This window comes from Armigeres subalbatus, chromosome 2 (assembly GCF_024139115.2).
Source record: "Armigeres subalbatus isolate Guangzhou_Male chromosome 2, GZ_Asu_2, whole genome shotgun sequence".
Classification (NCBI taxonomy): Eukaryota; Metazoa; Arthropoda; class Insecta; order Diptera; family Culicidae; genus Armigeres; species Armigeres subalbatus.
In genome coordinates this window covers 236,042,760-236,068,811 of record NC_085140.1, presented here as the reverse complement: position 1 = coordinate 236,068,811, position 26,052 = coordinate 236,042,760, and the positions used below count along the sequence as shown (strand labels likewise).

At 38.8% G+C, this 26,052-nt stretch overlaps 1 protein-coding gene and 1 non-coding gene across 4 annotated transcripts in view; both read right to left on the bottom strand.

Moving 5' to 3' along the window:
- LOC134211925 (peroxisomal acyl-coenzyme A oxidase 3) overlaps positions 1-25,058 on the bottom strand; it is a 28,262-nt gene extending 3,204 nt beyond the window's left edge. Inside the window, exons 1-3 of one of the 3 annotated variants that reach the window (XM_062689330.1) lie at positions 24,930-25,058; positions 24,145-24,318; positions 8,072-9,012 (exon numbers count right to left, since the gene is read on the bottom strand). In XM_062689330.1, the coding sequence (XP_062545314.1) occupies positions 8,072-9,012; positions 24,145-24,170 (967 nt within the window). In that variant the 5' untranslated portion in view covers positions 24,171-24,318; positions 24,930-25,058. Of the gene's footprint in view, positions 1-8,071; positions 9,013-24,144 lie in introns of all 3 variants that reach the window. The other 2 variants (XM_062689329.1, XM_062689328.1) reach the window with 2 other exon arrangements.
- Trnaa-agc (transfer RNA alanine (anticodon AGC)) lies at positions 7,439-7,512 on the bottom strand. Its single transcript has one exon. It is a non-coding gene; the product is annotated as a tRNA-Ala (tRNA).
- Positions 25,059-26,052: the final 994 nt, after the last annotated feature.

Below are 26,052 nucleotides of genomic sequence, written 5' to 3'. Positions count from 1 at the left end.
TCCAAAACAAATCTCAACCCTTCAGCATTGGCGTAAAAAAGGGGGGGTGGGGGGGGGGGGGGGGCTGGCCCCCTCCAGACCTACTTGTGGCCCCCCCAGAAAACTTTGAAAAGTAATTCCAACTTAGTCAGTTTTTATTTCATTTACATATTTCCTACATATTTCTTAATTTTGATTATGAATTCTATAAACATATTTTTTGTTGCGTTATCACATCTATGACCATTTGTTCAGCAAAGCATCGAAATATTTAAGTTGGACCCCCGGGAACATTTTCTAGATTTTTAAGCTAAAATCAATGCCGCTTCTAATTCAGTTGCTAGCTTAAAATAATAAATTTGTTCTGCATTTGTTTGACTAGTATCCTGGTCGCAGAAACATAAAAACATAATTGTATTAAGATATAAATATTTCTGTTCTATTAAACTACCATCCGCTTCAAAAAAGACTGAAGCAACTACATCAAAATGAGCACATGTACACAAATCCGGCCAATGAAATTTCGAACGACCATTCTTTCGAAAATCTTCGAGTTAATCGCAAGGTATGCCGCAAAACAGTTGATCAAATTCCTATGGAGCTTTTTGCTCTCGCTATATAATTCTGGCACAGGAAGATATAAAATTATAAAACTTAGGAATCTTTGTTACAATGACAGAAAAATCAACAACGCATTCCATTGAAAGTATTAGGACAAAACTTAGGCAACCTTCGCACTCACAACAGAGATTGCATTAAAGAAATATTTTTGTAATCCTCAAAAGATCTTGTTCCATTTAATTTTTTGGCGATTTCATAAGGATCATCGGAAAACTCTTTTGTGCCTGCTTTAGTTAGAATTTGTTTTTTAGGATAAAAAAAATAGATTTAGAAACCAGTTCGTATCAGAAAACATTTCTTTTGCAGCACAATTCAGATCGATTTGGTTGCTTCTCAAGTCTTTGATTTTTGCAGAGAAATCTCTCACCTATTCAGAAAACCATAATAAAGCCTCTTCATAACGTCAGTAACTACAAAAACCCTATGTTATTCTGGAATTTGATTTATGACTCATAATTTTATGACTCATGGAATTCATGACTCATAAAAAACACTTTAGGATTCCAAATTTGTGTTCATCGGTACTTAACTATTTCAGCACATAGCATATATTTTGGAATTGCATGAATACTTATATTGATTATGACAAAATTTCGTGGAATTGATTCCACACCTAAAGAGTTTCAAAAATTTCAAGTTTCAAAAAAATCGAGACCATTTGTTAGATCTATTGTGATATATGCCCCATTTGATCTAGCTTTGTCAAGTTGACGCATCATTACTATTTAGAGCAATTGCATTACCTTGACTACCAGCGTTATCCCAATGCGGTATTATGGTTCTGATGAATCGTACTACCATATTGGAACTCCAAACTTCTGAGGGTTCTATCAGTCCCTTGTTGGAGAACTGTAATCTCTTTCTAAAAATTGCCGGACAATGGCATAACAGATGTTCCGAGTCTTCTACATGTATGCCGCAGAAACGACATACATCATCTTGAAGTTTTCCCAACAGCTTCAAGTGATATCGGCTCGGGCAATGGCCTGTTATAAGGCCTGTGTATGTGTTAAGATCTTTTTTTGAAAGATCTAAAATTTTGCGAGTGATAAATACGTTTGGTGTGATGAAACGTTTAGACTGCCTCGCAATCAAAGTGTTTTTCGAAATGTCCTCTATTTTAGAATGTTCCCAAGATTTGAGTTCCATTCGAAGAGAACACGCAGATACGCCACAAAATGGTTCGGGACCTATGAATTGTCGAGATGAACCAAGTCTGGCCAGCATATCAGCTTGTTCATTGCCTTCAATGCCACAATGACCAGGAACCCAATACAGGTTCACTTTGTTACGACTACCCAAGGTTTGGAGTGACTGAACACATTCCCAAACGAGTTTAGATCTACATATTGCTGATTTCAAAGCATTCAATGCTGCTTGACTGTCAGACATTATGCAAATATTTGAATGCCTATAATTTATGCGTAAGCATAATTTAGAGCATTCAAGAATAGCCTGAACTTCAGCTTGGAAAACAGTTGGCCATTTGCCCATGGGAATCGAAATATTTATCTCTGGGCCAGTCACGCCTGCTCCAACTTGATTGTTCAGCTTTGAACCATCGGTGTAAAATATAATTGATCCTGAGCGAAGATTTGGTCCACCGTTTGCCCATGTATTTCGCTCAAGATTAATTACATCAAAACAACGACAAAAGTTGTATCTTCTCCTCATCCAGTCATCATTGTTTGTGATAAGTGAGTTGATATTTATTTTGTTTAGAATACTAAGATGTCCTCTTATGTCACCTTCAAAGAGGTTTGAATCTCTTTTGATCTTCAAAGCACTCTTCTCTGCTTCTAACTGAATAAATTGATCCAATGGTAGCACGTGGAGCAAAGCGTCTAGCGCTTTATTCGGCGTGCTTCTCATTGCACCAGTTATTGAAAGAGTAGCCAATCTTTGAAGTTTTTCCAACTTTTTCTGAATCACTCTTTCTCAGCGTTTTAGATTATCTATAAAATCACAAAAGAGAGCTAGGCCACCATTTTCTTCAGCAAAATTGTTGATCTAGATATTGGCTTTCGATTCTAAGAGCATGCAAATGAAGTAGAAATGTTTGAATCATTCTGAACACTCAGATAAGATGGGTCATCCTGAACGTTAAGCCAGTGATTAATATTCAGGAATACGAGATGCTCAAGGTACTCCTAAACGTTCTCAAGTTCATCCCACGATATCTACCAGATCAATCAAGACATTTGCAATGTACTCATCATCGGTATATACCCAATCCGATGCAATGAGCATATGAACCTAATTTCCATTAACATGGGATTCAAGAGACAAGGTACCCAAAATTATCTTGAGTCAACATCAAGTTGCACAATGACAATGTGGTTTGTTCGCAAACTTTGTTTGTAGGGCCTTAGGAGCACTGGGTTCACAGACTTGAATGATTAAGTAGTTCAAACATTACGACTTCCAGGATCATTGGCTTCCTCGAGTCGATATCAAAATAAAATTTCAATGAAGAATTAGAAATTTTGAGAGATGAGCCAGCTCTGGACTGAAAATCTCCTTAAATAAGAAAAAAATAGATTTTTTTCATAATAAAATAGGAAATTTCCAATAAAGAAATCAGTGTATGAGTATTAAATAAATACAGAATTATTGCTCTTTTCACAATTGTTTAGATTTCTGTGATAATCCTACTCATCCCGTTTTCGAACTTCGCACTGTCAAACGCTTTGGGGCGATGATGAACACAAACTATTTTTGTTGTTGACTCTCGAACTTGATCACTGCCAGATGCAAGGCTAATCAAAATTAGGTATTTCAAAAACAAATATTGTATGGGATAATTAAATAACCTTTATGTGCAGTCAGTAACCTTGACGGACTGCGAAATCGTGTGCGAAATTCGACTGTGATAATAAATTATTCAGGGTAAGTCTAAATAGGAGTAAATGTCGCAATACTACAGATAATGCAAAATTTTCATAAACAGTTGAAATTTTTCCACAAAACAATAATAAAATAGCACTTGTAAAAGCAAAAATTGCAATTATGAAATGAAAATTTTTCATAAAGAAATCAAAATGTTTCACGATAAAAATACAAAATTTTCATGAATAAATCATTATTAGCAATAAACAATTACAAAAATTTTCACAAAATAAATATTTGTTCCACAAAATCTCTATATAATAAAAATAAGTTGAGATTTCCTTCCTGACGATTTAACTCGCAAACGGGTTGACAGATTTGCAAGATTTTTCCCTAATCGATTCGTTTTGGAATCCGCAAGGTTTGTATGTACAAAAAGTTGGTGAATTTAACGGGGAAATGTAAACAGTCATTAAAATACAATTTTGGATCAGCTGTTGAGGAACACAAAACAAACGAACGGAAATTGATCGGTGTGCGGTGCTGCAAATAATTCATTGTGACATTTGCAACAATTTTATTGCTTTTTTATATTTTTTAGTAAAAATTTCCTTTTTTAAATGCTCTCTATTGATTTTTTGTGGAAAGATTTTAATTTTTGGTAAAAATTATTTATTTTGTAGAAAATTATGTAATTATTCATTGCTAATATTGATTTATTTAGGGAATGTTTGTATTTTTTCCGTGGAACATTTTGTTTTCTTTATGGAAAATTCTTTTGTGGAAAATTCTTAATTGTTTATGGAAATGTTGCATTATTTGTAGAAAATTAAATATTTTTGTAATGCAAAATTATTTCGATGATTTCTTTATTGGAAATTTCCTAATTGTCATTGAATTTTTTTTTTAAATTTTTTAGGCTGAGTTTTTATTTTAGTCGTTATCGTATCTTAGAACATCGACTCATGGAAGGTCTATTGCAGCTTGTGAAAGTAATAAATGAAATCGCATCGGCTCAATGGACCTGCTTGGATACTTAGCGATGCACGGATACATCGTTCAGGACGTGGTTGTTGGGGCTTTTTAAAACGTAATATCATGTCTTATGACTACATGAATATTTGTGGATATATGATTTTTGATACTTTCGAGGATATGTACTTCAGAGCAGTTTGGCCTATGACACCCGAAAAAAGCTCGACTTTTTAGTTCTTTCTATACTAGTTTCGGCAAGATCGAGTGGAAACCCCTAAATATGTACGTTAAATCCATGTAAAAAATTGTCCTGAAAGAGTTAAATACCAAAATATAACAATAAATTCTAGAATACCAAAAGGAACCCAAAAATATTAAAGATTGTAGATTTAAAATGAAAACTTGCATTTTTAGCCAAAACTGAATAATTCAGGAAAAGGATTATAAAGGACATTGTGTTACGATTCTGATTAGGATTATAGAATCCTGGCATAATGAAGAGAGTTTTGAGATTCTGAATAAAACTTGTATGCCCTTAGAAAAACCTATTAATATTGGAAGGCAAACTAATTTGATGATTCTGAAAACAAAACTGGAATTTCTACAGGAATGCTACTCAAAAGAAACAACAGTAGGAGGTTTTATTTGCATCTCTAAGATTACATATTAACTTTGTGATTCTCTGATAAACTTTTTGTTGTAAGAGTTCAGTTCAGATGCTTCACTGAGGTAAATATATCTTAAGAATTTCCAGTACCTCCAGAGCTAAGGAAGGTCCCAAATACTCTTAAGAATCTTCAGCGATGAACTTTATAATTATTCAAAAAAAAAATCACTAATAAAGAAATTTAAAAAAAATAAAAAAAATTTGGGGATATTTTGGAAAGTTGCTAAACCATTACAATTTGTTTTCGAAATTTTTATAACATATTCGCGAGTCCACTTTTTTTTTGTTTTCTCCTGATGCATCGAAGGTGTGCGAGTTCTAGATATCCTAATACCTGATACATATTTCAACATGATAAAATCATCAAAATGTTCGAATTCATGAAAATTTATAATTTTCATGCTGGGTTTAGTTTGATTTTGAATCAGTTGAAATTGTCCATCTTGAAAATTGATAGGATTAAACATATGTTTTAGTTATATATGTTTTTTTTTTTAATTTTTTTGTACTTGAAAAAACCACGTGGTCAATAGGGGGGGGGGGGGGGTGGGGGGTTTTTCAAATGACCACGATCAACCACATGGAGGGAGGGGTAGGTTGAAAATCTTCAAAAATATAACCACGTGGTTTCTGGATGGCAATGGATAGAAATCCTTCGTTGTACCGTACAAGATTTTTATACGTGATGTAGGCAATTACCTCCAGTCCATTGGCAGCAATGGCTCCCAGTCCATTGGCAGCCAGCAGCGAATTTAACAACAGCCACTGGCGGAGACAGAGGTGGGGCACCACACGATGCAATCACACCATTGTTCTCAACGGCTATTATTCTTGCACCAAGCGATGCCCTACCAAATAACAATAGCTGGCTCCGCCAGTGACAACAGCCATAAAGAAACAGATGGAATAAAGTAAAACACTTTGTCCGGACGGGCTCCAGAACATGACATTGAAGGTAGCCATTATGACCAAGCCGGACATGTTTGGATCAGCCAATCAGAGGTGGCTGGACTGGACGAGCGGACTTTTCCAGATATTTGGAAGAGTTAGCATTTGGTTCACCAGGAGACCCCTCAGCGTACAGACCAATTTGTTTAACAGCTAGCTGAAGGGAAACTGAAACAGTAAATCCTGAACAGGCTGTCACTGTACATGGAGGAGGTGAAAGGATTGGAAAGGATAGAGAAGACTTTCGGCGAGGATGGTCTAAATTGGGTGCCGTTGAATCGGTGGCTGGTAATGCAGAAGTTGACATCAAGCAATGCAAGAGGCGTGGTATCCGTTTCTACGCAACGATAACACTGATGTACGATGATGTCCTGATTGTTAGGCATCAAGAATCTACAGCTGGCTCAAGCAGGACCTATCAAAACAACCGTGTGCCGCATGAAGCCCAACTTCGGTAAGGTAGTGCTTGGGCTGCTCCGGCAAAGAGCGAGTTTTCTACTTGTGCTGAGGCAAGTGTGTCATAGTGCGTAACCACTATTGTCATCTCGAAGCACGACAGAAGTCTGAGTGTGGACTGCGCATGCTGAGCAAGAAGTCTCGTAGCGTAAGGTAACCAACTTGATTTGGACCCCTACACATTTTGGATCCTCCTGACGACATTTTCTTGATTTCTGAACTAAAAACAATGCCGCTGCTAATTCCCCAATTGGCTTCAGAAAAATAATATTGTTCAGCATCTGTTTCACTGGTTTCCCGTGCGAAAATAGCGATATTTAGATGAAATTTCGTGGAAAATAATTTGTTGAAGAAGGTGAGCGTTACAATGCGTTACGCGATGACTTGCTACATATTTTTCGCTTAGTATAGAAACACGTGGACATCTTCTTCTGTTTCTTCGATGGCTCTACATTCCAACTGTAACTTTTCCTGCTTTTCTATTTAGTATTCTATTAGCATTTCCTCAGTTCTCAATTGAAAACTTTTCTATGCCCGCCATTGCATGAGTATGTGTCTTGTGTGGCAAGTACAATGGATATACTATGCCAAGAGTGTTGAGAAAGTTTCAAACCAGAAAACATCCTAGACCGGACCGAGGATCGAACTCGCCATTTCCGGAATGGCAATCCTACATCTTTGCTCGCAAGGCTACTGGAGACACCGGATGATATATGTCCACGATCGGACAGAAATCCAGCATACACACACGTGTGTTTTTGCATAATTTCAAATTTTGGATTCCTTACTTGCCATAATCGTTACTGCATGCTTACCAATCGCGTGTTTTGGTGCACACTGAACTGTGTGTTCAGAATTCTATCAAAGTTAATTGCCTATTTGCCAATGTTCTGAAAACTCAGATGTGAATATGTACATTATTTGAATGATTTTGATTTGAAAAGTGTATTGGAGGTAACTACTTTCCTTCAATGGGACTCGAACCCATGACCCTCAGTACGCTAGACTGGTGCTTTAACCAACTAAGCTATAAAGGACCTCCGTCGGCCTTCGAAACTTAGCCTTAGCGGCTACTGAATGAGCCCAAGATTCCCAAATTGAACGCATAGTCAATCGTCAATAATCAAGTCACTCGCAATCCATTTGTCAAGCCAACACTTCAACACGTGTACACTTTCACGTTAGAGGAGCGTGAGTATTTAGAATGTCTGGCGGCTACATACATTCTTCATCAGCAATTGTTCCAATTCCAAGTCCCTAGAACCATAAAGTCCTTCCAGGTTATCCAATTTTTTCTGGAGTCCAGTTCAATTGATCTACCAGGTCAAATACGCCGATTATCAGAACGATTCCAACCAACATATGAATGCAAGTCCCATGCCCACTCACTTATTTTGATTGCTTAATTTTGGCTATGCTAAATGATAAAATGTTTTGTTTAGATATCAAGACACGCGTGCTAAATATTTTCTGGTGCTAATCAAATTTACATTCTCGCAGATGAAGCTCGACTGAAATTGGTAAACCGAGATACGCACAGACGAGGTGGGCAAATATAACTAATTTGAATGAGAGAATGAGATTCAAACTACTTACCGCAAATTCCAACTCGTCCGCCAGACAGCGCTCCAAGTGATGCACCAAACCTCTTGTTTTCGTCCTTATACGGTGATATGAACTGGCCCTCCTCGTTAACATCCCCAGTCTTAGCTAGCAAATATTCTCGTGGAATGCGGTACTCCCTAAACATGACAAATCCATTGTCGACACCATGCAAGCCAGACTTTTCCCCAAGGTCTCCTACAATCACACCCGGATACGCATTCAAAGTTTTCGGGTCTCTCACCGGCACCACAAAGGCGTTCAAACCGTGATGCTTTCCATCTTCAGTGTACAACTGAGCATAACAGATAAGATGCGTACAGGTTTTTCCCAGATTCCCAATCCAACATTTTGCAGCTTCGAAATCCGGTGTATTCAATACATATTCTTTGGTGCTTGAATCATAAGTAGCAGTAGTTCGCATTCCCTTAGCGTTGGTTCCATGGGAAATCTCTGTCAATCCAAATGCACCCAAGATTTCTCCGCCTTGATTTTGCTGTATAATGTGCGATAGTCGTCCAACGTCCAGGGCTTGAATAACTGAAGAGAACATTCCAAAACCAAGTGAAAACTTCACCGCAAAGCTAGCATCATAAGCCATCAGTATATGATTGAAGAAAGCCATAAAATCGGGTCTCTCCAATAGCTTTTCGATACCAAACAGGTTCGCATCCTGAATGACATACATCTGCTTCGTCGCTAGGTGGCGCATTTCATCGGTCGACAGGGCACGATTGGGCCTGGCAAACAGGGGATGGCTCTGGAGAAAATCCCACGTGCTGTGCTGGAGTTCCAAGGATGCTTCATCGTTTAACGCAAGTTTCACTTTGCGCCAGTCGATTGCTGATTGCTGTCGATACTTAGTCAGTGGACCAGATTTGGGAAGGTCAGGAAAGTAGGTTCTATTTTCAAGAAGCTCGGGATGAGCCGAAGGTCTGGAAAAGTAGAAAATGTTGGTTAATAGGATAAGTTGTAAATGTTTCTACTTATTGCACGTAGCACTCAGCAGTATGTCGTTTTCGGGTTATTTCTGGGGCGAACCTGTCCAATGAAATTCGTTTTAGCGTTTTAGAATTTGAAAATATTCGGTTCACGTAGAGCTGGCGCCCTTGGCGAATTCTTTTTTGGGCGCCCTCTTTTACTAATGAAAAAATGCGATATTTTACATCCAGACATTTTGAATCACAAGCTTAGAGTAAGATTCAAAAGTTTAGTGACGAAATATTTTTTGGGCACCCTTCTTTCACAATGATATTAACTTCACGCAGAAGTAATATACTCATATCTATATTTATAGTGTACACTTCCTTTCCTAAGAAAAAAAAATGCATTCTTCTACATTCAGGCATTTTGAATCTCACGTAATATATTAGGAATAAAAAGTTTAGTGGATTGAAAGAGCTTCAAATAGTAAGCAATATTCGGCAGTATTACACTTAAAAAGTTTTGAAATTTTGTGACATTTTGTCTGTACTTCCATAATATGTTAAAATACGTAAGGATAAGGGCCCTTGCAAAGTCGTGGGCATTTTTGAGTCTTCATTATATGGAATCTGTAGAAACATTCAGAATGGACTGAAAGATCTGATGCTTTACAACTCATACTGTGCATATCGTCCTAGAGAACTCAATTGAAAAAGCTGGCGTACTTGAAAATACATCACGAAGAAAAAGAGTTCGAAAGTCGTGACAAATCTTATACAAATTTTAGGTTTCAATTTTGTGTAGTTTAAAAAGCAGCATCGGTATATCAATGCGATCGAATGCCTTGCTAAAGTCCGTATATAGAGCTTCTTCATGGTTGCCGTTATCCATTGCATTCAATGAAAAGTCTACGAATTGAAACGTATACGAATCCCATATACATCGAACCATTCGTACCAACATATAATGGCAGCATTTCATCACATGATCCACAGGATGCAGACGATACCCCTGAGCTAAGAAGGAAAAACGAAGGAACTACAATACATCTTGGAAACAGCGATGATCAACGGATACCAAGAGAGGACTATACGAGCGATCAACAAAAAGAAAGGACCCTACGACGAAATGGACTTACAACACTGACACGGATCGATGAGCCGCTAAAAAGAGTTTCGTATGATAAACACATCACTAACCAGCTACGCCCTCGACTAAGGAAATTCGGCATCGATCTAGTGTTCTCCAGTAGAAGCAACCAACTCAAGTCTCTATTGGGTTCAACGAAGGATAAAGGATAAAATTTTAAGGCAGGCGTTTATAAAATAAGTTGTTTCCAATCCCAATACCCAATACCAATACGAAAATCTATGTAGGCCAAACAAAAAGATCATTAGATATAAGGTTCAAGGAACATATGGCGGAAGTGAGTAAGACGAAAAGAGAAAACGATAAAGCATTACATTACGAATTTAGATCTAAGCTAGCAGAGCATGTGTAAGGAAAATCACCCAATTACGGTATCAAATATTAAAATCTTAAGAAATGTCTCTTCCCCATGGAAACTTGATGTAGCTGAGAGTTTGGAAATCTACCGACAGGTACGAACAGCGCTGTTGAATAAGGATCAGGGAAACGGCAGCTCTTGGCTCTTCAAGTTTCTACCTAAGCAATAAGGTAATTAACTGTATAGTAAATAAAGTAGGCAAATAAGATTAGATTAGGTGCCTAGCGTAGTACAAATAATGTAAGTTGCGATTGTTTTCTCCAAGTCGAGTCAAGTACGAGACACTCAAGACGACCACACAGTTGTGGTCGAAATACGGGGAAGACAACTCTGAAATGAATCCATTCGAATCAAGAAAAATCAAAGTTCGGAATGGGTTTGTCAGTGGTTTGAAACACTTCCAATTCGCTGGGTCAATAAAATCCAACTTTGAAGTGGTCGGAAAGGCCATCGAACGTAGAAAGGCCGCGTGGTGAAGTGAGGCGATGAATACTTTGATAGCACTGTCGCGACCAGAACAACCAAAGCTCCTCATGGGAGCTAATGCTACTACCTCCGAACGACAATCTAAGTAGAGAGCAGTTCTACCCGTTCTACCTCCGGCGACATTTCGACCCAAATTCTTTCGTGGAAAACATTCAACAACAATAATATTTTGTAATCATCCCTATTTTTCAATTTTGATTGGCACCCAAAAACAATAGTTTCACATTTTAACCATTGAAATCGTACCTTCAGGTTTCTAGTTTGTTGGAATTGGAAATGCTACCAGATCAAATAAGGCCATAATTAATTATAATAATTATAATTTTTCGGACTACATGGAGTTTTTTTTTGTCTGAACGAAACACGCAAATTTATCTAGAATCTACACCATCCTTACTTTTACCAATACCTCGGTATTAGTCATTAGAGCAAAATGGCCCTGCGATATTTGGACAACTGACCGGTGATATTAATAATCCCATCCACAATTTTCAAATGACTTTTTGAGTAGGTAATAGATTTTTAGACTTTTTCTTTGACTCTTGTTACCGGTTTCAGAAGTCTCAGGGAAACCAAAATAGCGGTCAAAACTAAGGCCTAACCATTTGACATATTGATTTGAGATAAACAAAAATTCTTTGATTGATTTAAATTATTCAAAATATCGTACTCTGGACTTTGTAGACGGTTTGTTATTAATTGGTCTTGTAACCAGAGCTTAAAATATTCATCTTCATGAAGCAACTTCGGTCCGAATTTTGACAAACATCGCATGAATATTCAAAACATAGAATGACATAGTCAGACGACTACTCCACGAACTCATTCATTCGACTGTCACTGAATGTGTTTACTATGTGCAGAAAAAAACATAATTAGCATTGTTTATGTTGATGTTTACTGTTGAAAGAGCCTCGCGGATGAAAATCGGATTCAGTCCTGTGTGATAAATCACTTTACTCATTTGAAACGTGTTCAGATTTCAGATAATTTATCAATTTGTGAAATGTGCATGAATATTCAATGACTAATATTCAACTGAATATTGACAATCCAGAGCCGACTATGAATGTGTCGGAAGTGAACTGATAAATGAAGGAAAATGGACTTCACCAAAAATTTTCGATTATTTTACACTCTGCTTGTAACTAATAAAATTGTTCTATTTCTCATGATAGGCGTGATAACCACTTAAAGATCACGTTTGCGGAAAAGCCATCAGAAGTTCTCGATAATAAACAATGTGGGCTCGCTTAACTGTGGATATACAACATTGGAAGCTGAAAAAGAGCCTATTTCGTTGAAAATAAGCTCCTTCAACTAAAATACTAGCTTTTTCAGCTTAAATTGTTTGTTGGAAACCATCCGAAAGATATTCAATTTGAATAAAAGAGAAACCGCTGTTGAAGTTTAAGGTTGAGGGTTGTTGTGTAGGGGTAATCACGTTCGAGTCCCTCCAAGACACGTGGATACTTTTTCGCAAATTTCATATCAATTTGTTCATTTCGAAACATGTGCTGTGCATATGCACAGCCAAGATATTTAACAAAAAATGGTTTTCGTACGGCCGAATAATATGTTATTAATTGTAATCAAGTGACGGTCTTCCCCCGTCATTAGTCGTCTGAGAACACGTGACCGCATGCATCGAAAACAAACACACTTATCAAATGCTTTAGCCAAGCAAGCCTTTGGCACAGCAGAGTGTGATTGAATCGCACTCTATACAAATCCGCCCAGCCCGTTGTTGGGGGCATAGAGTGTGATGCTCTCGATTAATAAACAAGGTGCACTCGCTTGACTGTGGATATACAACAGTAAAGCACCCTCCTTAGCCTTAGCGGTAAGACGCGCGGCTACAAAGCAAGACCATGCTGACGGTGGCTGGGTTCGATTCCCGGTGCCGGTCTAGGCAATTTTAGGATTGGAAATTGTCTCGACTTCCCTGGGCTTAAAAGTATCATCGTGTTTAGCCTCATGATATACGAATGCAAAAAATGGTAACTTGGCTTAGAAACCTCGCAGTTAATAACTGTGGAAGTGTTTAATGAACACTAAGCTGCGAGGCGGCTCTGTCCCAGTGTGGGGATGTAATGCCAATAAGAAGAAGAAGAAAGCACATGTGAAGATTGGAAAAATCAAGCATCCGAAAAATATTCAATTAACAAAAAAGAGCTAAACGCGGTGGAGGTTGATACTCGGATTCTGATGGCTTTTCTGAAAACGTGACCTATACGTGGTCTTGTTGTGTAGGGGTTATTACGCCTATCTAGAGAGTAGGAGTTTGAGGGTTCGAGTCCTTCCAAGACACGTGGATTCTTTTTCGCAAATTTCGTATCAATTTGTCCATTTCGAAACATGTGCTGTGCATATGCACAGCCAAGATATTTAACAAAAAAATGGGTTTCGTACGGCCGAGCACAATTGATTATTAATTAATTCACCAAGCGGTATGGGGCCTTTTTCGTACATCATATATACTAAAGAATATGAGTGAGTTGTTTCAGCGTGTTTACAGTATTTTGGGCATAACTTCCGAGCCCATAGTACGATTTGGTAAATTTTAAAAGGCCAACAATGGGACCAGATTCCCCGTCGAATGCAATTTTTTGCGTGTTCTGGCAGTGTTGACGATGACGATTTGCAGAATCCAAATGTGTTAAAGGATGAACGTATAGCCACTATATCCAACACAACGGTTGAAATGCTGAGAAGAGAATGATATATATTAATATTACCTATGCTTTAGTTACGCAAACAGGTTCTATTGTATACAGATTACCCAGACAATGAGTCTTTTTCTATTCGTTAAAAGTGAATTACAAATCTAATATTTTTCTACATCGGTGAAAGGACCTTCTACCCGTACCCGATTCTTGGTTGGCGAAATTTGTGGCTGATATCATAGTGCGGCTGGATAAAAGCGACAGAAGTGATCTCTAGCGTCTTTGAGTAGGGCTCTGAACCGGTAGGCGAAACTAATTCTTTGAACTGAGCATACCATAATGGTAGTCGCCGACGTCGGAATGGTAGCATGCGACGGGTATAACACATGGTATCACTACGGTTGTGTTGGAGTGTCGCCAGGAATTGAGGACCGATCGTGGAGATGCAATAAGTGTCCATCAGTACTGCCTCCAGAAGCAACCGGTGCGAAAAAGAAAGGAGGGAAGAAGCAGTCAGCAAGTTTGACCGTCCTTGGTGCGGCTTCGAGAGAGATTCAAAGGTCAAACAGTGCTATTCAGAAGAAAGCGTCCGACAATTCCAAGAACTCGGATAGGACAAGAGCAGTGGTTCTTAATCCAGAGCAGACGAACATAACGACTCCGAAAAGAAATCCCGAAATACCACATCAGGTAGAGAAGTCCTTGAAATTCAGCAATTCCTCAGCGAGAGCTCGAGCGCAACTAGCTTTGCAGTGGTTGGAAAGCGAGCGACTGCTGGATGAGCAGAAGTTGCTGGAAGAACAAGAGTGGTTGAAGGAGGAGCGTGCACGTCTAGAGAGAGAAAATCAGATTAAAGAGCAAGAGCACGCCATCAAGGCCAAGGAGTTCGAGATGAAGGCAAAGTATTTGCGCGAAAAGTTTGAACTGGAGGAGCTGTTGGCAGACGATGACAACATAAGCAAAACGAGCGCTCCTAGCGGTGTGGAAAGAACCAAAGAGTGGGTTGAGGACCAACATGAGCGGAGTAGAGGAGGAAGCGGAACCAGGTCGGAGCATCCCGCGTGGCCACCAAACGAAAGGGTTAGATCGCAGCATTCCCAACCTCGGGATGGTTTAGGTTTTGAAGAACGGATTGCAAATCTTCTTAGGGTGGACGATCAATATGCGTACTCCAATGCCATCCACTATACGGAGCATCCAGAGATTAATCGTTGGATTCGCGGAGCGATACACGGAACGGAATACGGAATACAATCCGTTCCGAACAAGCCTAGTGCCGAACAGCTAGCGGCAAGACAGATTTGGCCGAAAAAACTCCCTACTTTTCGGAGGACCCGGAAGAGTGGCCTATATTCGTCAACAGTTACGAAATGGCCAATATTACCTGCGGTTTCACGGATGTGGAAAATCTCATTCGGCTTCGAGAGTGCTTGCGAGGTTCAGCGCCAGACAAAATGACAAAATTAATGTTTCCTCACAGTGTGGCGGCGATTATAGACACGCTTGGAAGATTATACGGAAGACCGGAGGTATTGGTGAAAAACTTGCTGAACAAAGTTCGCCGAGTAGAGGCCCCCATACCGGAACGATTAGAAATACTTATAAACTTTGGGTTGGCCGTCAGGCAGCTATGCGACCATTTGAAGGCCGCCAATCTTAAGGAACACTTGTCAAACCCCACTTTACTTGGTGAGCTGGTGGAGAAGTTGCCTTCATCCTTTAACCCTTAAAGGCGCAAGGCGATTTTTTTAGAAATCGTCGAAAGTATTTTTAGCGTAAATTACCATTAAAATTATTAACATTAAACGTATTTTCGGTTTGTTGTTTTAAAACAACATTGCGCATTTAAGGGTTAAGCTAGAATGGCAAGGTACAAGCGAGCATACAGTGATCCGACTTTGAAGCACTTTGGTCACTTCATGGAGCAGCTGGTCAAGGACGCTAGTGAGGTCTCGGCCCCTGCACCCTGTGTACACTCACGAAAATGTGTCTTATACACACACCCGCAGCGAAGAGCGACAACCCTGTCCCATATGCGGGAAAACCGATCATCGAATGCGTAACTGCGAGAGCTTCCAGCAAAATTGTGCGAATTATGCTTGTATGACCACGGTCAATGGAGATGTTGTTCTAGGATTCGATGCAACGTTACAAGTTGCAAAGTCAGATGCAAGCGAGAAAGTCTATTTTGTTCAGGATAGACACAGTCGAGAGCAAAGCCTAGCTATCGGAAAATTATCGGAGCGCTTCCCTTATCTCAGAAATCTACCGGTGCCATCGTACTCCGAAGCCACTCTCGGACTGGAAAGTTTGAGCCTTTTTGCACCGCTGAATAGTTGTGTCGGTGAACCAGGAGAAACCTATCGCTGTAAAATCGCTGCTTGGCTGGTCAGTTTATGGTCTGAACGGAATCGATCAAGCGAGGAAAGGCTTCGTGAATGTGCGCGAATGCAATTGCGATGCTGACAGAGAACTGAACGACTTGATTCGGCAACAATTTACATGGGAAGAAATGTTGATCAGTTAAACACCGTCGCTAGAATCCGCCGAAGACAAAAGAGCGCGGGAAATATTGGAAAGTTCTACAACGTTCCAGGATGGGAGATATGAAACAGCGCTCCTCTGGAAATCCGACCATGTCGAACTTCCAAATAGCCTTTCTGTGGTAATGAAGCGGATGAGCTGAAATCAACGGGAGACAAGTTTAGTATTTACCCCTCGGCTTGGTTACGCATCCGAAAAAGCAAAAAAAAAGGCTAGTATGGGACGGAAAGGCGCAGGCGAATGGGCCAATAGAGGCACTCCAGGCAACTAGAAACCTTCAGATGTCGCTTAAATGTATTGTTGCATCTCGTAAGACGCCACTGAAACAGGAGGAATTCCAACGAGCAGAGCAGTTTCTTTGGAGAATGGAGTAAAATGAATACTACTCCGAAGAGGTTTGAGTCATGTTGAATAATCGAGTCCGTCCAATAGCTGAATGGCTATCCATCGAGAAGAACAGTCCATTATACAAGTTGTCACTGTTTGCCGTTGTTAGGATGGAAGGCAGAACCGCCAACGCTGCCTACGCCAATTTCGACGATAGATTTTATAATTCTCAACAATAATTCTCCCCAAGGGCGGTCAAATAAATCGAATGCTTTTGAATCACTACCGTCGTCAATATGGTCATGCAAACAAAGAAACTATTGTCAATGAGGTTCGTCAACGGTTTGAAATCTCACATTTACGGTCGATCATGGATAATATTTCTCGAAACTGTTGTTTCTGCAAGGTGACTAAGTGTAAGCCGATCCCTCCACGAATGTCACCATTACCCGGGCAACGCTTGACGCTGAAAGCTCGACCCTTTAGCTACGTCGGTATTGACTATATGGGCCCACTAGAAGTTACCGTCGGTAGGCGCAAAGAAAAGAGATACGTCGCTGTATTCACGTGCCTGGTTATACGAGCTATCCATTTAGAGGTCGCTTATGATTTGACCAGCGAGTCGTGCATCATGGCGATCCCGCAGGCGAGGATCTCCGGTTCAAATCTTTTCTGATAATGGCACTAATTTTGTGGGAGCTAGCCGCGAACTGCAAAAACAGATCAATGTGGAATGCGCCGGCACCTACACCGATTCACGAACGAAATCATTCAATACCCCATCCGCTCCTCATATGGGAGGGGTATGGGACCGAATGGTGAGGAGCGTCAAGTAGGCCATGGCTGCAATGCTCAATGGGCGAAAATTGACAAACGAGATTTTGTGGACTACGTTAGTAGAAGTAGAAGGATTAGTCAATTCGCGGCCCCTGATGTATAGAGTAGAGTGGGGCAAGAGTGCGCGTGGGGTAAGAGTACGTTTTCGATTTTTTGAAGTAATAAAAAAAGATAAACTAGCAGCACTGCATCAGTTTGACAGCATGGTGACCAGCGAACCGGGAAAACCGGGGGAACCGGGAAAAAACAGGAATTGAAAATCACCGGGAAAATGTCGGGAAATATGCGGGAAATTTGATAACCACCGGGAAAATTTTCAAATCTGCGTTTGTCTCTTCGTAAAAAATAGTGCAGTAATCTCAAACATCATGAGCGAATTGGTAGTCTCATTTGCTCTTTCCATTATATTTCAGAGTTTACAAATTTTCGTACATACTGTGAACCAGAGATGCATCTGAACACGAGAACGTGTGTTCGTGTTCAAAACGTTCTGAACACTGCACACTGTTCAAGAGCACTGACCTAACTTAGCAACTTGTATCCTAGGAAAACAAATTCAAGCGACGGCATGCTACACATTTTTCGACTAGTAATGGAACACGTGGGCATCTAACGGATAGAAATCAAGCATGCTCGTATGTGTTTGCATAGTTTCAAATCTAAGGAATCTTAGTACCATGATCATTTTGCTTGCGTACCAACCCAGTGCACACTGAACTGTGTTCACAGTTCTAAACTAAGAACACCAAGGCAAGCTTTTGGCTCATGTTCTGTTTAGGATGCATCTCTGCTGTGAACAGTTAATTCAAAAGTATGAGATTGCTAATGTTGTTCGCGTGGCTAACATGTAGGTTACTTCGACCTGGCAGCCAAAGTATCGGTCCTACAAGTGTCAAACCGATGTTGGTGATGAAACAAAAGATGCACTACAACAGGATGCATTAATTAGGGCCAAATGAAGCTTGGTGAATCATAATTGGGAAAAATAATTTAATTGACTACAGCGCCACTAGCGTTCTAGTACTTACTTCTACTCTGTGAACTCATACATATTTCTAAAGCAGGTCTTGTTTTATAGACCCTAGATACCCCATTCAATCAAGGATCAATCCTCACCAAAGTTGAGTTTCAGACATAATAATTAATTACCACTCCAGGTTACTTATACCTGGAATATGAGCAATCAACTTTGATTGCACAGATTTTTTTATATTAAATCTATCCTTAATTTCTAATTATCTCAATAGATTCCTTCTACGTTCTCCAATTTGTCCAAATATATATATTTGGTACTCCTCCTCTTTTATTTCAAATATTGCAACATTTCCAAAGCCATTAAAAAAAGTGAAAAAACACCTTAGTTTTCAACAATAATCTTGTACTCAACAAAAAAAAAACAACTTTGTCTTTCACGATCTTCATGATGCATCAAAGAGTTGTGACGATGGAAATTTGATTCACAGTTACACATTATATTCATATGAGGTTTAGGTTCGGTAAAGAAGTTTTTTTTAAATTTCATCCGTATTCTTGTTTACGGACGAATTATACCTTCACACGTTAACAAGAATATGGATTTTTGAAATAGAACAATGTACACATGTTCTTAGAAAATTAGAATTTTACGTAAAAATCGTATTTTTCTGAACCTTTGCAAGGTCTTGTTTACAATTCCTTCCAAAAATTTTGCAATGAGAAATAAGTTTTGGATCGAAATATTTTCACAAGTTGTATAGCAAATTCAGTCTTGAAAGGCCCTGTTTCTGATAGCGCATTGGTGGACACAAATAAATAATAATTTGAATAATTCGGCACTTCACGAACACTTCAAAGGAATGTAACTGCTCGAACACTTCAAAGGAACGTAACACTTCAAAGGAACGTAGAGCTCGACTCAGCAAACCAACACCGCTGATGGAAGCAGCGAATCCTCTTCTTTCATCCAATGGCGCTGGATTGCGTTGGTGGGCACTAATTAGCCCACCAGCGACGCGAGAAGCTCTTGTTTACAGAAGCAGTATCGCCCTTTTGAAATGTTGATGCCGAATTAATAGAAGTATGCATGACAAGTTTCCCAAAGCAATCAAACAATACTTAAGCTTTTTTGGAAAAGTCTATATAATTCTATTTAAAATGTTCAATACAAATGTGTTACTATATTATCTATGTTTCAATTATGTATAAAATATCCAACCAAGATAATTTGAAAAAACTCAAACATAGAACTCCTGCCCGATTTATACGAAATTAGGTAGATTCGATCAACCGTTTTGATTTGTGTTATTCGTTGCTTAATGCAGGAATTTTATATTCTTGGCATAGCATATGTGATAATATTAAATATCTGAAAAATAAAGTACTTATTTGTTAGTATTAAAAGCCTTTTTGTTGAGATTTTTTTTATGATAACATTTTGCATGAAAAATTCAACCGCGATATTTTTCTGCAGAATCGCAATGTCTAAATAATTTGTCATGAGCTCATATTTACTTGAATACAAAAATTAAACTAATAAAGCTAAAAGAAATAGTATTATTTAGGCCAGCAAAAATCACTCTTCTACATTTAAATTGGCAGTTGCAGTATAATTGTTAATATGGAAATTATTTTATATTTTCAATATTTATAAATCCGTGGGTTATTTGATTTTTTTTGTAATAGTTATATATATATTTTTTTTGTATCGTGAACTTTTCCATTATACCGGGAGAAAACCGGGAAAAAAACGGGAATTTGAAATTAAAATCCACTGGCCACCCTGTTTGACAGGTATTCTGGCCAACTATTATCATGTGTAATTGTAAACGATTTGAATAAACAACAAGGGAGATATGGAGTTAGATAACTTTTTGGTCATTTTGCTAAAAATAATTGGGTTTCCGCAACTAGTATTTCATTACCATATAAACGTTCAATCAGGTGAACATTATACCATTTCGATAACCTATTGTATAGAGTACTTTATGGTACAGAACACCAATCCGGTTGGTTTTCCAAGAAGTCAAAACCATTACTTGAATTTTTTTGGGACTGTGGGGTAAAAGTACGCAGGAACCGGTGGGGCAAGAGTACGCATATGAATCTTCAAGTTCTGACGTCAAACCCGTATTTCCGGCCGAAATAAGACTTCTTCCAAAGCGTAAAGATCCACAACTAAGAAAAAGGGACAGAATTCGAAATTATCACAAGTTTTTGGAATTCGGTGTAAGAAAGGACTTAGCGAACAAAGCACTGAAGCGAAATAATGAAATTGTATTAGGACTTGTTGTACACCTAAACATAGTACGAAAACACAATTTCATCTAAATGGTAATTTCATTTATTCAAAAAAAAACATTCATAAATTACGCAACGTTTAGCTGGGAGGGGTTGCGAGATGTATGACGATCCATATAATTTTTAGAGGATTCATACAAGATAGGGAGATGTGTGTAAGATGTGTAAGATAGGGTGAGGGGTGATGAAATAGCCAAATTTTACGTTACGTGATTGGTGCTTTCTTTAAGGAAAATTCCTTTGTATACGCCACGCGAAACCTGTTATATATTTTTACCTTCAAAGTTTTTAGTATATTAAAAAAAAAAATTCGTATGGAAGTGCACATTTTTAGGACCCCCTCCCCCTTTAAGAGTTACGTAATCTTTAAACATTCCCTAATATATACTCATTGAACATCATTTAAATACTATGTCTGAAACTTGATTATGCATATGTACAACATGTGATAGATTTAGTTCGGAAAAGGTATTGGAGGGTAACCGCCCCTCGGTGGGGTTTGATCCCACGACCCCAATTCGCATGACAGGTGCTTTCCCTACTAAGCTACGAAGGACCTCCGTCGTCCACCGCAGCTTAGCGGGTACTGATGAAACCAAATTCCAGCACCAAGTGCCAGCCGATCTCTCGCAATACATTTTCAGAACTAACTCTCTCAAATGTATTTTTGTACACATGTCAACCAAGTAGGATGAGTATTTAGTATTGTCCGGCTCCTTGGTTGACATGTGTACAAAAATACATTTGAGAGAGTTAGTTCTGAAAATGTATTGCGAGAGATCGGCTCGGAGGTCCTTCGTAGCTTAGTAGGGAAAGCACCTGTCATGCGAACTGGGGTCGTGGGATCAAACCCCACCGAAGGGGCGGTTACCCTCCAATACCTTTTCCGAACTAAATCTATCACATGTTGTACATATGCATAATCAAGTTTCAGACATAGTAATTAATTTCCACATCGGGTGGCTTAATACCCGGCATATAGGCAATTAACTTTGAATGTGCTGATCAATTAAATGTTATCCAGTATTTTGCGCTCGATAATGGCGGCCGAGTGAGTGCCGTTTTGACATTCAGGAGGTAGAAAATATTTACACTTTTTAATCGATGTAGGCCTTGAATCATTGAAAAACATTGGCACTCATCCGGTATCCATAAACAAACAAATGTCGAAATATTTTCCTTTGTGTGTTGCATAAGTTTGGAAGTTTCCATAAGCATTTTTAATATTGATGTATTTTGTTTTATTTTCTAGTATATGAAAGCCACAAAATAAGGACAAAAAAGAAATTTGCAACAAGGCACCTGGGTGAGACGATACCCAGATAGTGAACGGCTGGATTCATTACGCTCGACTCATCCCTCTAAACTAACTTTCTTCGCATTAGTCAATTCTCTCCGATAATACTTCAAGAGTGACTGTTAGAGCATTGCACTCGCTTCTTTGCGTGCACATCGACGCCACTTGTTTTTCCCATACTACCCCACATGTGTACAAAAGCATTCCGGCATCAACTCCTCTACCAGGGCAGCGGAAGTGTCCGCAGCTGACGAGCATGTTAACTTGCAGGACTGAAGGCATCTTACTACCAATATGCCGACACCTTTTGAGACCACTTATAATGTGTGAAACTTACTGACCCTTAGCGACATTGTTAATAGGTATACTGTGGACTAACAATAAGCGTATTAACACAAAGTATTAAGTAACTGCAAGTTTGTGAACATTCTGTGAACATAGTGATTCCATGTTGGCCAAGAGTGGACAATTACATAGAATATATTTTATACGTGAGAAAGAACTGGTTAGTGTAAAGAGAGTTAGTTTTACTGAGTTTAGCGTAGTGCGTTCAACCTTTTACTGTATGTCTGGTTGCAGGTTTCCTTCCTCTTATAAAACATCGATCATAATAATTGTACCTGGTATGTACCCCCCATATCTTGAAATTTTCACATGCCTAGAAATTAAAATAAAATTATGTATTACAAAATATGCATGAAAAAACTACAAGATCTTCGAACAGCATAAAAGAGAATGTTTGAAATTTGTTTATTTGTAGATACCGGTGAGTGCCAATGTTTTTCAATGAATCAAGGCCTACATTGATTAAAATTTGTAAATATTTTCTACCTCTTGAATGTCAAAAAGGCACTCACTCGGCCGCCATTATCGAGCGCAAAATACTGGATTAACTATTATTTGTGTTAATATATACTTAAAACACATGATTGGATAAATGCGTACTCTTACCCACCTGATGCGTACTTTTACCCCACCGGTGGGGTAAGAGTGCGTTTTTCACTTGTCTTGCAATAAGGGTTCTACTAAAACGGATCTCAATAATTTCAATATTTTTTCCACTGGGTAACATAAACGAAGAGTATATGAATCATCGACACTGATTTGATATGCAGAAGCTTGCTTCATAAGGGCCACATGATCGATTGAATACTAAGTGCGTACTCTTGCCCCACTCTACTCTATACCACAGGAAGTAGGTCTACCCGAGTCACTGACTCCAAATCATTTTATTTTCGGCTGTTCATCTGGCGCCCATGAACCTCTTGAACCACCCCAAGATCTAGGGATCTTCGCAGCAGTTTCTATTCGTTAAAAGTGAATTACAAATCTAATATTTTTCTACATCTATGAAAGGACCTTTTACCCGTACCCGATTCTTGGTTGACGAAATTTGTGGCTGATATCATAGTGCGGCTGGATAAAAGCGACCGAAGTGATCTCTGGTGTCTTTGAGTAGGGCTCTGAACCGGTAGGCGAAACTAATTCTTTGAACTGCGCATACCGCCCAACATCTTGCGAGTAAATTGAATAATGCCAAGTTCCAAAAAGTATGTCTACATAATTTTGTACACATACACACATACAGACACCACCTGTTCGTCAAGCGTGTCGATTGATATTTAAGGTAACTCCTGACGGAATCCAAGTTTAAAAGTGCTCGCGTTTTCGGGGGCACACCACTGGGGCACTGTCATTGTTATTATTTCACGCATGCTGCGACGCAGCAAAGCTAAATCAACAAAAATGACAGTTGTGCGCCGCCTCTGAACTGAGTGGTGTGCCCCCGAAAACGCGAGCACTTTGGAACTTGGATTCGGTCAGGAGTGACCTTAACTATGGGTCTCGGGGCCCTCTATCAAAAGTGATCTTCTATTTTTGAAGTGATCCTATACCCTTTACACTTGGTGTACGAGAAAAACAAAAAGTTTAATTTGGGAAGGAGAAAGCCTGTTTTGGCAGGTTATGTTCTGTTATCGTCTAAAGGTTTTCTAAAGCCAGTCTTGTTCATATTTCGCTTGAACATGATTTGTACATTGAAGGATCTGGTTGCCGAATCTCCGAATGTTTGATTTACCCTTACAAACTCTCCTGATAAAACAAAATCTGCCAAGGCAGTACTTTCCACTAATTATTATGGATCACCGTCATTCATTATCCCCTACTTATGTTATCGCATACCTTGAATCTTTTCAATACTTACCGGCTTACTGTGTTGAACTCAGTCATGTTGATTCCCTTCTGCTGATAACCCCCCGTCGTCTTCACGCGGGCTGCGTCTTATCGCAATTAACAAGTGTTTGCACTCGGTAGATTCGGTGAACTTCGTTGTTTTTTATAGATTTTATCTTGATTGGGTACGTGCGATTTCGGTCGCCTAGAAACCATTCAAATTGAACGTTTAGTTAAAAACAGCGCATTTAAATTTATAATAACTGAACTGTTTGGTTGATTGTTAAATAAAACAGCTAGTACGTGATACTACTGACTGAATGAAACATATAAATACGCATGAAGGTTAGCCTGCATTGGACTGAAATGAACTCCTATCAGACGATGAGTGTTTTATTCAAGAGCAGCAACTGGTTTGATTGCTGCGCGATAGAAGCAGCGACCGAGTAACCAGTCTCGGTGTTGTATGCGTTTGCGTGAACCTACGTGAATATGCGAGCAAAGTTCAATCATCATAAGACACCACTGCGTCGATTGTATGTTAATGGGAAAAATGACAATTATGACATTATAAACTATTTCTAAATTGCGAGAGACGAAATTAATAGACGTGAATGATTGTTTAAATGTGGTTTGACGAAGCAATTGAAGAATAAAGCTAATGCACATATCTGCAAAGATTCACATGTTCAATGATGATACATCCCGGCAAAAGCACAATTGTGATAATTATTCACTGGTATACACGTATACACTAATGCTACAGAATAATTTAACACTAGAAATATAAGGCGCTCCAATCCACAATATACTGACCAACTGCGACAACGGGTTGTTATTGACTAAGATGCATCGGCTTGACTCGACACCTAAACAACATCATTTTTTTAAATCACGACTAGGGGAAACAGCAGCAAGATAGCCAAACATTTTTGTTGTTTTATAAGAATCTAAACAGTTTTTGGCTTTCTCATATATAGGGGAACGGTTCGCCACTTCATCTCATAGCTCCTATTTCCATCCTATCAAAAACAAAGCAATGGAAAGGAATTTGGTTTGTTTATTATTTTTTTCAGCAGTGAGCACGCATGTTGACAAAAAGAAGGACGAATTTGGTGCCGTATTTCTTTGTTTAGCGATGAGATGGGTATATGTACACTGTACAGTGAGATGGAGATCGGAGTAGTTCCCCTACGTAAAGTTTGTGCGTAAAGGCTATGCTATTACAACTTGGGATTCTAAACTGTGCGTTGCGAGCTGATCATTGAAGGGTCGCGGAAGACTTAGTTCATACTTTTGTCCCTATTTTGCCCCAAAAAACTATACCAGCTTTTAGATTTGGATCTTAGTAATAAATGGAGACCAAAGAACAACAAATTTTACGAGGTCGATAGTCTTCTTTTGTTATCCGAAAACTGTGAAAATATAAATGCTGAACCGAGAAATTAGAATAAAATAAAATCTGATGTACATACATGAAAATTTGACGATTTTTCAAAGGTTATATAAATCCATGAATTTGTCGATTTTCTTGAGTTTTCTTTCCGAAAGTCAGACAACTAATCCATTGCATTGGTATCAACACATGCAGGAAAACAATGGAATTCGAAATAATCACAAAAATACAGAAGTTACTATTTTTCAGTCAAAAATGTAAAACGTTACCGTAATGTAACCGTCGATATCAGGTATCTGGCATCCCCAATCCTACCCACTACGTTTGACAATAGCCAACATCTTTGAGTTTCTCATTGTTCTATTGAAATTGGGTTTCCCACTGACAATTCTATTTTGTAAACAAACCACTATTCCGAAGAGATTTTTCCCAAATAAACGTGATTATTTTTCAAGAACTTGTGCAAAAGTATGAATGTGAGGTGTATTTCAACAAGAATATTGATGTCTTTAATAAATTTTCATATTTCAATCGGCACCAAGC